This window comes from Vigna umbellata, chromosome 7, assembly GCF_029865625.1.
Source record: "Vigna umbellata cultivar VRB3 chromosome 7, Vumbellata_1.0, whole genome shotgun sequence".
Lineage (NCBI taxonomy): Eukaryota > Viridiplantae > Streptophyta > Magnoliopsida > Fabales > Fabaceae > Vigna > Vigna umbellata.
In genome coordinates this window covers 25,161,678-25,175,548 of record NC_142171.1, presented here as the reverse complement: position 1 = coordinate 25,175,548, position 13,871 = coordinate 25,161,678, and the positions used below count along the sequence as shown (strand labels likewise).

The window sequence follows — 13,871 nt, the reverse complement described above, 5'->3', positions numbered from 1 at the left end:
ATTATTTTTATAATATTTTTGAAATATTTTAAATTTAAACAAATTATCAACAAATACCCCAATTTATCACTCAGCAGTCATAGTATTAAGAAAACCATGATTTTTCAGCTTAGAGAAAGATGAAAATGATGTTCATTATTCACATATTACAAATAGTTAGAATTTTTTTCATAATAAGTTGAAGACAATTTTGTTTTTCCAGAAAATGTATTTCTTCAAGCTTTTCTCTGTTGCACTTGCATCAATTATGAAACTTTTGTTGATCACTGTTCTTGGGGCATTGCTTGCACATGATCGATTTGATATACTAAGAGAGAATGCAAGAAAGCACGTCAATGCTGTAAGTATAATTTGTTTGGAGTTTCATAATTTAATCAGTGATATATTTTTTAACAAAATTATACAAAATAACAATGATCATATATATTTTCTAGAAATTATTTTACTCTTTTCTCTTTTATTTTGTTGATTTTTGTTTTCCATATTACTGATCAGTATCTACATATCTTATTTATAATTATGATATAGTCATAAAAAGTAAACATAAGTAATTTGAAATGACAAAATGAGCCTTGATTTTTGGATTGACTGGTTAATCTATCAAAATTTGATGATCTAAGTTAGTATTTTTAACTTGTTAGTGCGTTTCGGCTTATCTTACTTGATATGTGTCAAAGTGAAGTGATAAGCCAAGATATAAAAAATTAAAAATAAAAATTAATTTAAAAAATTAAATATTTTATTATATTATTTGAAGTATGTAAATTTAATAATGTTATAACATAAATTAATAATACATACTAATTATTTATTAAAAAATAATTATAATGAAATAATTGAATATATAAAAATAATAATTATTTTAATTTATTAAATTAAAATATTAATTAATTCATTAAAGTTTTTAAAAATAATTATATGTATTTTTGGCTTGCCAACATAATGTATTACACACTCATTTTGCAACTCCTAAAGTATTTCATATATTTAGTTTTAATCCTCACAAAAATATATAATTTTTAATAGAAAAAATAGATATATTATCCTTTTGATTTTTTTCTGTGGTCAAACTCCATTAGACACAAGTTCCATTGGGCATTTTGTTTCAATTTTAGGTTTCAAAATATTTTCAACACCTAATGAACCAAGTATCCAGTTATGTGATCAAAGCCAAACAAGCATTAAACAAGGAAACAAGAATACTAGTAATTAATGAAATATATATATATATATATATATATATATATATATATATATATATATATATTCAAAACATTCAAAGATACATAAAAGTTTAGTGACTACATCTACTTCCAATAAAATGAGTTTAGTTCTCCATTGTCACAAAAAGTCCAAACTTACAAAATGAAAGGTGTAAGAAGATGGAGATATAAGGAGGGAGAAGAGATGGTTCCCATAAGCCCTAGTAGACCTCCAAGCTCTCCAAGAGTGTATTTCATGCTCCATACGTCCAAAGATGTGGTTCCCTCTAGCAACAAAAAGAAATAGGTAAAAATTGTCATGTCAGCATAAGTACCACTCAACGCAGCCTTGTACTGTCCAACACTATGTTTTGTGAATCGGATGACGCTCAATGTTGGCTTCTTGATGCTTAGTGGTGGATGCAAGGTTTCCAGATTTTGCTCTCAATAATTTTAGCGCTCAGCGACAAGGTGGTGGTGCTCAACGATAATTGAACTTGATGATCTCCCATTTTGGTTGTTCTTCTTGCTTTTTTGGGTTACCAAATTCTTTGGTTTGAGACAAAAACTTCCTATCATTGAATTAGACACACAAAAATGGGAATTAATAGTATAATTAGATTAATGTAACCCAAAAGATAAGTACTTACAAAAGCAAGATGAAATTGAATATTTAAGTAGGTTAAAAGCTAAAGAATAATTAATTTTGTTAATAAAATATAACTAAGATAATGGTAAAATTTAACATTATCAGATTCCCCAAACTTAAAACCGTGTTTTTCCTCAAACAAAAGGTAACTTGACACAAACATCAAATTAGCCATGGTCTCACAATTGAGAAACAAATCCACACAATCAATTCAGATGTCATTCATGCATGCTCTTCATTGAATTCACTTCAAAAAGAAAAGTGTTTGTTGCCAAGTTTCCACTATGGTGCCCACAATACCATACCCACTAAATGCTTGCAAAAACTTACAAGAGATCAACAATCATGACAAAAATGTTATTTATGATCAACTAAAGGAACAATTCCTCACTTGAATAAGTGTTTCACTCAAATCCACTATTATCTAAGGATGTGAGTTTTTCTCTCACACCAATTCTATACAATATAACTTTGCTTTTTGTTTCACAAGGTTATTAACATCACAAGGACTTTTAAGGATTGCATTGTGATTGGGTTAAGAAAGAAATTTGTTTTTTCTTGATAATAATGACACTTTGAGCAAAGAGAGCAAGTAGATAAAGTCATGATATAACATTCTACTTCCTTTTATAGGAAACCAAATAAAATCAAATACCATTTTGCTTTCTCAGTATTCCATTATTCACACTTTTTTTTTTCGGAAGAACTGTACCAAAGAACCAATAGCTTTTGAAAGTTGTTTTTAATGCTCTTATGTATCTTTGGTAATCCCCCACTTGAACCACATGCATGACCATGAAGTTTTTCTCTCTCAACTCAAAGTGAGGTGGTAAACAAATTTTCCAATATAGCTCAAGGTTCCAAGAATGAAAGGATTTTCTACAAATTCTCAAAGGGTTTCATCAAGGTTCAAATTCAAGAATGGTTGGCTATTTGACTCAAACAAGCAAAATACAAAAATGGCCTTGATCATATATCCAACATGCAAGGGAAGATTCAGCATAGAAACTCAAGCAAAATCAAATGTGCATCAACGGTAAGGAGGTGGCGTTCAACGGCTGAACTTGGATGATCTCCCATTTATGATTATTCTTCTTGCTGGGTTGTCAACTTGTTTGGTTTGAGGCACAAGCTTCATTGTCACATAATTAGCCACACAAAATGGAGATTAGTGGTATGACTAGATTAATGTAACTTAAAATATAAATATTTAAAAAAATAAGATAAAATTGAAGATTTAAGTAGGTTAAAAGTTAAAGAAAAGTTGATTTTGTTAATTAAATATGATAGATAACATTATCAAGAGTACTACTAAAATATACTGAAACATTTTTATTTGTGACCGTGTAAAAAAGTGGAAGTTTAATTTTATATAGTAACACTAAAAACATTACACTACGAATAAATAAAAAATTATGCATGCATTTTTTTGAATAGTTTTTGTAAAGAAATTATTTTATAAACTAATTTTGACTCTCATATTATTCTTTGTTCTTTTACATACAGATGGTATATTTTGTCTTCACCCCTGCTCTTATCTATAGCAGCATGTCTAATACCTTAACCTTGAACAGTGTGATTATGTTGTAAGTTTGTACTTTCTTACCATTCCCTCCATTATTGTTCTAAGTTTTGTAAGATTGGTTTATGTTTAATTTGCTTTATTGAATTATGTAGGTGGTTCATGCCTTTAAGTATTCTTGGAATATACATTGCTGGAACATTTCTTGGATGGTTACTCATCAAAATAGTTAGAGTTCCTCCTCATCTGCATGGTCTTGTGTTAGGATGCTGTGCTGCAGGTATGTTTGTTTGGACATTCAATGTTAAAAATGTAAAATATATGCAAATAAGATGTATAAAGGATGTTTTTATTTGAGTGTCAAATGAAACTTATATGAGTAAATCTAATGGATTTTGAATGAAAAGTCAAAGTTATTAAACCTTATATATCCTATTATAGTTATAATATTCATGAAGTTTTTTGTCCTTAGTAGGATAAAGTCTTATTCTGGTATATAACTGCAAATAATCATTCCTCAAAAGCCATACTAGCAATGATTTTAAATTGGTAGTTAATGTTTCAAACTTTATAGATTTAGAATTTAAACTCATGATCTTAGGAGATTACATGTCCACCAGATATATGTTGAAATGATTGAGTATAAGTAGGTGTACAAGCTGATCTTGTTAGGTTTAATTAAGATTAAGATCTACCAGAATTTATCTCAACGAGATTTGTTGATTCTATTGTGTCTTTTGTTATCGAATTCTAGCCTATTCCTATTCGTGAGGAATGGGTTAGAAATCTTATGTCAACTAAATATGTAAACAAATTATAGTATATAAGTGAACTCTTCTAAACTAATTTTGTGAAATGAGCAATTAAGATTGAATTTAAGTAAAATAATTTCAATCATGGTATAAATAAAATTAACTCATTCTTTGGATGCTATACGAATGTGTATATATGACCTTTTGGTGTTTGATGTGTGTAGGAAATCTGGCTAGTTTGCCTCTAACTGTAGTTCCAGCTATCTGTGAACAGAAAAACAACCCTTTTGGAGATGAAGCTATTTGCCACAGAAATGGACTTGCATATGCTTCTCTGTCAATGGCTGTATGACAATAGATTTGATTTTTACTACTTAGTAAAATATGTGCATCACAAAATGGTGTTGGGGTTTTGAATGATTTAAAACTTTTTCATGTGTTCCTGGTTTTTCAGGTAGGATACACCTATGCTTGGTCTTTTACATTCAACGTTGTTCGTATATATTCTCCTATGATATCTGAAGCAGCCAAAGTTGATGAATCCTCTGCAAATTCAAAGTTTGAATCAACAACTGATCCAGAAAACCTTTTGAAAAGCTCTTGTGGAGCACTAATCATGGATGCTGATATAGCAAAGCCTAATGGTGGCATGAAGCCAAGTGAATTTGAATGTAAAGTGCCTAATGGACAAACAAAGGTTGTTGTCTTTTCCAATATAATATAATTACTTTAACATTTATGTGCTGCATGAATTTGTGTCTCTTTTGATACATTGGAATGCTTTAAAGCCTTTTCGTGTGAAAGCTTGTGCTGTTTGACAGCAAATGATTGATAGACTTTGAGGTTCAGCATCACTGAGATGTCAAAGTTCATAGTGATGTCTAACATAACCTTATTTGGAAAGTTTGTGTTGTTTGGATCAGAGTTGAATTCAATGGAACAAGGAAATGTGATTGATGGTTTATGCATAATGTATTTGCAAAATGCTTTGTTTGGTGGGGTAAAAGTAAAAATGATAATAAGAATGATATGTAACATAACATGATTTCATATCATAAAGATTTTATGTAAGTGGTGCCTTATATTTTCAAGACTTTTACAGGTACCAGAAAAGCCAAAGTTTATCAAGCAGTTGAAACTATTAGTTGAGAAGATAAAAAACATGAAGATACTAATTGCTCCTTCCACTATGGCAGCGGTATGTCCATGATTCTACTATTATTACAAACGGAGTGCTCCCATCATAATTATTAGTTAAAATTTAACTGAAAAGTATCAAATATTGAGCAGGAATTTGTTAAATAAGAACTGAAACTCACGTGTGGTTTTCATTTTAGTTATCAGTAAAGACTGTGTTCAAAAGAATGTTGATAGCATTTCTCTACATTGCAAACATACTTTTTAAGGAATTAAGTTGAAGGAGATGCTACATTATAAAGTATAGGAAAAGGTATATTAGTTACAAAACAGAGTTCCATCACCTAAAGTCTAGTTTGTTTAGTCTATGCCTCACTTGAATTTGATCTGTTGAATGGATTTAACTAGGCAAAACTCTCCCTAATACCAATTTTTTCATACACACTACTTAAACTTGAGATATGCTTAATGGGAATCAAACTTTTTGTCAGGAGTTTGTAGACAATTACCCCTTTTGAAAAATCAGCAGTTGATATGAAAATGTTTAACTTTGATGTTCAAGCGAGGCAATGTTTTCATGATATAAGAATGTTAGATAAATCAGAACCAACTTGGCCATGTGCCACTTAAGTGACAATGGAATGTGATGAAACATATTTAGTTCCTCCTAAAAATTTCACTTCCTTTTACTTCTGTGTATGCAGATTATGGGTTTGACAATTGGTATTGTGCCTCAACTTCGAAAAATTCTAGTAGGTGACAAGGCTCTTCTTAATGTGGTTCAAGACACTTTAACCATGTTGGGGTGAGTGACCCTAACACAAGAAATTGTTGTATGATCAAGCACCACCAAGTGTCCATGATCTTGATCAAGGTTTATGTTTCATGCAACTCTTTTTCATAAATTTGAAAACACAGCTACATGTAACTCTTATTCATGGTTTTCAGGGATGCAAGTGTTCCAGCAATGGTGTTACTGCTTGGGGCAAATCTTCTTAAGGGTAATAATCATTTATCAATTAGCAACATGAAATTTTCAACTTTTTTCTTTTGTCTGAGGTTGAGTTTTGTTATATTTAAAAATCTGAGGACCTAAACTGGGTGATTTTCAGGTTTAAAAGGAATAGGAAAACAAGTTCCACTTATTGTTGGCATCATTGTGGTTAAATTTGTGGCCTTGCCAGCAATAGGTGTAGGCATTGTTAAAAGTGCTATTCATTTCAACTTGATCCACCATGATCCATTGTATCAATTTGTTTTACTGCTTCAATATGCCCTTCCACCTGCAATAGTAGTGAGTAAGTTGTTTATGATGCTTAAGCAACTGTATCAGTTTTCTCTGTTATCCTCTATAAAATGAATCCACTTAAATATCTTATATAGTTTTCTCTGCCAATAACATCATATTGTATCAGTTTTTTAAACTATTGTTTTGACTGTTAAGATATTTCACTAAAATTTGTTCATGTAAAGTAACTTTAACATCATATAGATCTCGTGTTTGTTCATTCCTATCTTCACATTGCCAACTCTTGACAAAATGCATACACTAAAATTTGATATCAGCAAGCATTATTCCAACCAAAACAGTGGCATTGCTTATTATTATATACTGAACTTGTTTGCATTTTCAATGTGTTATATTTAGTTTTCATCATCATGTATAGTTTATTCTATAATATGACATAGTCCACACACATTTAACTGAGAAAATGTTGAATTATGATTGTTGCAGGTACAATTACTCAGATGTTTGGAGTTGGTGAGGGTGAGTGCTCAGCTATCATGTTAGCAACTTATGCCTGTTCTGCAATTTTGCTTACTCTTTGGTGCACATTGTTTATGTGGCTTGTAATATAACTATTCTCTATTGTAAGATTATATATATATATATATGTATGTATGTATACGTATATATGTTCACACAACACATGTATCATAGTTTGGCTAAATTATGAGTGGCAGAAGAGGGACAGAGATTTGAACAATGCAAAAGTATATGAAAAACATACTATATGTCATTAATTTTTTCACTTAAATCATATGTTTTACCTATAGAAATTTTCTGTTGGTCAATTGATAAACATTACCAAAAGTGAAGATTTGAGTAGACTTTGATGGGTTTAAGGGTATTTTTTTTATATATATATATTTCTTTATATTGTAATATAGAAAAAAAAATGAGTATTTTACATAAGTTAAATAAGTAGAAAAACTATACAAAACATTTTATAAACTAGTTTATACACAATTTTAACTTATAAAAAATTCATCTATTTTTTATTATTTTTATCTTTTAAAAGTATGCTTTATACAAAGTTTTAATCATACATTGTGACTTATGTTAAAATTGGTAATTTCTGTTATAGTTATTTTAAAAGTTGTATTTAAAATAATTTCCAATTCATCAATACTCTGAAAAAAAATTCTTTAACACAAAATGAAAATCTGATAGAGAAAAGTGTGTATTTAAAGTTTAAAAATGAACATATAAATAATCACTTATGCGTATATTTGAGTTAAGTTAATTATCGTTAATAGAAATCTTAAGTTGCGTTTTCGTAGGCTGAAAAGCGATTATTTTTAAGAAAACCAAAATCCTAAACATACGAAAGTGATTAAAGTTGAAGTGCTTCTAATCGCAATGGCAAAAAGTAAAAGGGTAATTCTTTATTACGTATATACCCGATTCGATTATTCCTAGTTATGGTAAAATTTATTTATTTATTTATTTTTTCAGAGAAATTAGAAAAAAAAAAGCTATTGTAAAATTTTTAGCGTAATTAGATCACATACTAATCTTATTGGCGTAGAATAATTATAGGATCAATTTTAGTACATGATAGAAATCTAATATAACTTTTATTTATAAATCATGCTAATCTAATTTCTTCAACAATTATTATAGTTAATCCAATAAAAAAATTTACTATAAATCAAACCAAAAATAAAGCCTAATTGATGTGTGACTTCAACACACCCTCTCATGCTAAGGTATATACATATTGAACGTGAAACTAGACATTGATGGAAACCTTTAACACACCCTCTCACGCCGAGCATTTCGAGTGTGAAACTAGACATTAATAGATGATCCTATAGCGACCCAATAGCGGTGGAATAATATATACCTAATTCAATCTCACAAAACTAACTTATAGAATGAAGTTTGCACCTAATTATACATTATCTTTGGTCGGTAGGAGACTTCCAATAATTATTTTTAATCTAATCAACTTCAATTCTTTTATAAAATGTGTAACTATATAATTACAACAATTTAATTACATATGGATTTAACTAGGTGTTACTATTTTAATAGATTTTGACTTTCGTGATGAATTGTGACACACTCACATTACATTATTCCAAATCAAAAGGTAGAACAAATTGAAAGCTGCGAATTGAAGGCAAGAATCTAAGAAATAAACAGGAAAAGAAAAATAATAGAAAGAATACCTTACTTTCACCAAACAAACATATATACTCATTTCCTTTACCCACGTTGTATCTTGTTGTCATATATATTGCTCTTATCATAAGCTTTTTGTGCTCATAAACTCAATCATTCTCAGAACACAAACACAAACACATCATCATGGGACTGGTTATGAGTTACATGGGAGGCACAGGTCATTTTTTTTTCTTTTTTTTTATGTAGGAGTTATTGATAGAAAATATATATAATTTTCTGTTATTTAATCATGCTTATGTGTATAATTTATTTTTTATCTGATCTTAAGTTAAGGGATTTGATTATCAGGAGTTGAGGTTGCAAACAAGGGGATGACTATGATAACAGGAACACTCTATGATAGGGTTATTGAAAAGAGAGAAATTAAAAACTTTGATGACTTCCACACTGCCATTCTTGATATCTTCAAGTAAGTATGTATGTTTTTCAATTCCTATCTTGGTAATAGAAGAAACTAGAAAAAATTTAAATTTTAGATAAAGTTTTATTGATTTCTATAATAATAATATTTTTTTTAAGAGAGAGCATATATTAAAATCTGTAGTTGATTGAGAAAGTAGAAAGTTTTACATTTGGTTTATATGTTTAAACTCATTAAAAAAAATCCCTACATTAAATATTATCTTTTTCTAACGAACTAAAGTGAAAAAAGTTTCATAAGGACAGCATATAGATATTTTATATAAAGATAAGAATAAAGTATATTTCTGTAAAATATATTTTTTTTCAAAATACATTTCACATAGAAGTATTCGTTTTTGGAAAAATTATATGCGTTCTCAAAAGTTTGGTTTGAAAATTTTATTTTGGAAAATCTTTTCCAAAATGTATTTCATATATTTCAAAAATCTAATTCTAAATGTTCTATTTCAGAAATATCATTCAAAAATCTTATTCCAAAAATTGTGAAAAACCTTTTTTCGAATATATATTTAAAAAGTCATTTCGAGTAAAATGATCATTTTGAAAATATGTCAGGATGCATGAATAAATTTTAGGTGTGCAGAAAGTAAAAGCTATATTTTGATAAGCCTATAATTGTGAATGAGACAAACAAATGTTTGAAGTTTGTAATATTAAATTTTTCAAAACATTAGTTTTGGAAAATATTTAACTTTTTAATATCAAATTTTCCAAAATATTAATTATTTTTAACGATAGTTTTGTTAACTATTTTTTCACAGTGCAATCAACATGGCTTTGCCCGGTAAGCATTATGATGCACCACCACATGATGATATAAAAGTGAGTTAACTCTTCTTTACCTTACCTTAATGGTGAATAATAATAATAAAAGTTAAACATGTATTTACTATCTAAATTTTTATGTAAAATTAAAACTGATTTTTATTCTAAATTTTGATATAATTTAATTTTTAAATTTTAAAAATAAATAAATATAGTTTTTATAATTTAACTATATTAATCATTCTTATTTATATATCAAATACTATTTCAAACAAATATTTAAATTGTCTATATAATTTAACACGTTCCAACTCAAACAAATTTAAAAGAATGAATTTGGTAGAGTTAAAACTATATATTCAATTTTACACCTAAGTTTAAACACTAGAATTATATTTAACGTGATAAAAAGTAGAAAAATGTTTTTCTAATAATTTCTTTTACAACTTTTTTACGATCGTATACGTGATAATCCGTGATAGATCCGTTTCTAATATACGAATCAATAAAATACAATTTTTTTACGATCGTCTATGTGATAGTTCGTGATAGATCTGTTTCTAATATACGAATCAATAAAATAGTAACACGTAGTCTATTATAAAAAAAATTCTAAATAGTATTACACTATGCATTCATTCTTGATAAACTGAGTGACATGTTTGTAAGAAGCAGAAATATTATTACAATGGATGGAGTGATGAATCTGATGAAGATAAAAGGAAGGAAGCTTTCAAGAAATTCATGAATGAGAACGTGAATCTGAGCAAAGCAGATGAATCGATGATGATCACCGGAATAGTGGCTCCACCAGTTGCCATGGTGGTTAAGAAAACTGGACAGACAGTGCCTCAACTGAGTGTGATTAAAGCCATTCCTGATGTTGCTTTTGTTCCTGGAGCTACCATTTTGGCTCTCATTGCCATTAAACTCACCAAAAGAATGGCTTTCAAGAATATCCCTTCCATTGATCAAAAACAAAATGCCCTTTAGCTTTTCCTTTTCATATGCATCTGCATATCATTCATCAATGCAAATATTTCTCACATTCATATATACTCTTCAACAAACATCAATTTTAGTGTTCATTAACTTGTATATGTATATAAAACTCATAATAATCTGTGATTTCACTAAAAGTTTTATGTTAAAGATGTTATATGGATTAAAAATTGAATTAAATATAAATATATAAATAATAAATCTTTTAAACTTTAAATTATAAATACAAATTTGACCTTTTAAATCAATTTATAAAATTAAGTTGACTTTAAAGTTTATTTTTTATTTTTTACATGACTTCGTAAATCATAAAATGTATTTATTATATAAATCATAAAAAATAAGTTGAATCTACTATATTTTTATTTACTTCACTTGAGTTATCACGTCTCTTTCGGACAACGTTTTAATTGAAGTTAAACTTATAACTAAGATGAGAGAAAAAAATTTATGAAAAAAGAGCACACCCAAATACACACCAGAGAGAAGAAAAGGTAGAAAAAATTCCAGATTTTTAATTTTTAGATAAAACTAGAAACTACAATTATTATAAATTCTTAAAATTTCAATTATATATTTGAAAAAAAATACTTAAATCACATATTTTTATCGTAACACATTTCAAGTTTTCTTTAAAAAAATTTATCTTCTAAAGATTTTCCATCCTAATACAAAATATAATATTAAAAATTTGATTTCTTTTAAAAAAAATCTTATTAGGAATTTAAATCGAATTTTTACCTACATGTTTAACAAATAATGTTATCTCTTAACAATGTGATTGTGATTGGTTAAACATATTTAAAAATATTTTAAATCTACTTAAATCAACACATGAATAGGAAGATTTATAAGATCATTTATATAGAACCATAATATACAATCTCTTGTTACCTTTATTTTGCCATTAGGAACAATTAACATTTATATTTGAATGCTTTTCCGTGAAAATTAAATGAAACTGAAAATGAATGACAACAACAAATAGAAAAATAAAAGGGAATTAACATTTATCATGGTGAAAAAAATAAAATAAAAAAACCTCATAAAATTCGTCAAGTGTTTGAAAACAACATAAACACTAGAACATCTCACTAATCCCTTCTTTAATTACATCTCTCACTTCTTCTCCCACCTTATTTTCAAAAGAACAACGAAAAATTATTACACGATTTCGATCAATCTCTACGTGAAACATGAACCAGTTTCATTATTTTTCCCTTCAGTAAAATTTGAAAAACTCGATTACATATGTCAAGCTAAGACTGAGACTGATCAAAACTATAAAACCACATGGCGATCATGCATGCATGGATCATACATGCATGTAATAATTTCTTCCAAACCCAGCAAATTATTATCAATACACAAGGTATATATATATATATAAAATGGAAAAAGGGAAACCAACCAATAATTGAGACATATGAATAATGACAGACACAGAAACCTCAATAGCATTGAACTCCCTTGTCATTTTGTTGGGGAGACAAATCCTCAAAACTCCAATCTCTTCTCATTCCGCTGCTCCTTACCAATCTTGGTCCAACACCACTATCACTGTTGGTGCGTCTATGTTGTGCCTTAATCTTGGCCAAAGGTCCACTATGTGCATATTGGCTTGGTGTCATGTTCCCATAAGATAAGCTCCTGTTATGACTCACTCTTTTTTTACCATTGTTGTCATTGTTATTGTTTCTGCGATTATTGTTGTTAATGTTATTGTTGATGCGATTGTTGTTGCTAATGTTATTGTTGTTGCTAATGCTATTATTGTTGTCGTAAGATCTGATTGATTCTTCTTCTGGTGGGAGACATGCATCATTGTTATTTGAATTCACCCTTTGGAGAATGTTACAAGAAAGGCAATTGAGGCTCATGGTGTTGTTTTGTTACTCCCAAGCAACCCAACCTTGGAAGGTGTAGGTTGAATGGTGAGGAACTTAGGGTTAGAAAATTACATCAGATGAAGGTGATGGATGTTGGAGAACAAAGGGTCTTGGGTTTGGATGTTAAAAGGTTTGGAAACTTGTTGAAACAAGTTCTTCTTTATGTGTTCTGCCATCAATTTCGAACCCTTAAAATCAGCTTAGCCTTTCATTCTATTTGTGGTTTAAGCAAGTTTTCCAACCTATGCTTTCTTATTATAAGGAACTATTGATCTAAGAGTTTATTTAGGACTTTTAATTTTCATTGCCTATAGAGGTCTACCTTTTTTAGGATATTTATACCTTAATATTATAAACTACCACACTATTTTGTTTAACTTTTTGTTACCAAATATTTATAGCACGTTACTTTTAAAAAAATATATATCGAGGAGGAAACTTTATATATGTTTATTTTTGAACAGTTTCTTTTGTATATTAGTAATTTTTTTTATTTTGAAATATATGGTAAAAATTTCTTCAAAATATAAAATAAAAAATATTTCAAAATCTCTCATTTAAAATATATTTGTATTTTATACTATACAATTTAGAATAAAATTTTTGTATCATAAATATTGGATATTCCAAAATAGAAAAACTTATTTTAATTATAGATTTTAAAATATAAAATAAAAAATATATTTTAGATTACAAAAATTATACGACTTAAAATACAAAAATAATTATGAGGATACAAGATAAAACTATCCAAATGTAAGAATAGTAGTCTTACGTGGAAAAGGAGAAAGAAGATACAATTTTAAGAAGGAATACCGGATTATCTAAATATTGCAATCTAGTTCATCTTCTTCCTCCTCTCTCTGTTTTCTTCTTTCTTTATCTTTCCGATTTTTTTTTTCTGCTTTCTAAAAACATCCACAATTTATCTTCTTCTTCAACTACAATCACTGTCTCTAACAACTATCCCAATCCAAACTATTTCTATAGAAGGTACTCTTATGCCAAAGTTAGTAAGCGTTCAGCAGTTATAGCAATTAATGTGTATTAATACA

General features: G+C 28.3%; 3 protein-coding genes across 7 annotated transcripts; 2 read left to right on the top strand and 1 right to left on the bottom strand.

Annotated features, from left to right (window-relative positions):
* The first annotated feature begins 205 nt into the window (after positions 1–205).
* Positions 206–7,122, top strand: LOC124830387 (protein PIN-LIKES 3-like). Of its 3 annotated transcripts, none has more exons than XM_047304075.1 (10): positions 206–340; positions 3,358–3,437; positions 3,529–3,653; positions 4,350–4,471; positions 4,580–4,822; positions 5,228–5,323; positions 5,967–6,067; positions 6,211–6,263; positions 6,375–6,560; positions 6,998–7,122. In XM_047304075.1, exons 1-10 carry the CDS (start codon positions 206–208, stop codon positions 7,120–7,122), a joined length of 1,266 nt encoding a protein of 421 aa, XP_047160031.1. The 3 variants fall into 3 exon arrangements, with proteins under 3 accessions (XP_047160031.1, XP_087951637.1, XP_087951638.1); XM_088095511.1 differs by having other exon boundaries at positions 4,580–4,825; positions 5,240–5,323; XM_088095512.1 differs by lacking the exon at positions 5,228–5,323.
* A 1,666-nt stretch (positions 7,123–8,788) lies between these two features.
* Positions 8,789–10,977, top strand: LOC124830386 (calcium ion-binding protein). Of its 3 annotated transcripts, none has more exons than XM_047304074.2 (4): positions 8,789–8,894; positions 9,026–9,146; positions 9,922–9,982; positions 10,601–10,977. In XM_047304074.2, the coding sequence occupies exons 1-4, from the start codon at positions 8,861–8,863 to the stop codon at positions 10,916–10,918; spliced, it is 534 nt and encodes a 177-aa protein (XP_047160030.2). In that variant the 5' UTR covers positions 8,789–8,860; the 3' UTR covers positions 10,919–10,977. The 3 variants fall into 3 exon arrangements, with proteins under 3 accessions (XP_047160030.2, XP_087951648.1, XP_047160029.2); XM_088095522.1 differs by having other exon boundaries at positions 10,598–10,977; XM_047304073.2 differs by having other exon boundaries at positions 10,595–10,977.
* A 1,050-nt stretch (positions 10,978–12,027) lies between these two features.
* Positions 12,028–12,907, bottom strand: LOC124830390 (uncharacterized). The gene has a single exon (XM_047304077.2). It carries the CDS (start codon positions 12,805–12,807, stop codon positions 12,379–12,381), a length of 429 nt encoding a protein of 142 aa, XP_047160033.1. The 5' UTR covers positions 12,808–12,907; the 3' UTR covers positions 12,028–12,378.
* Between the last annotated feature and the right edge of the window lie 964 nt (positions 12,908–13,871).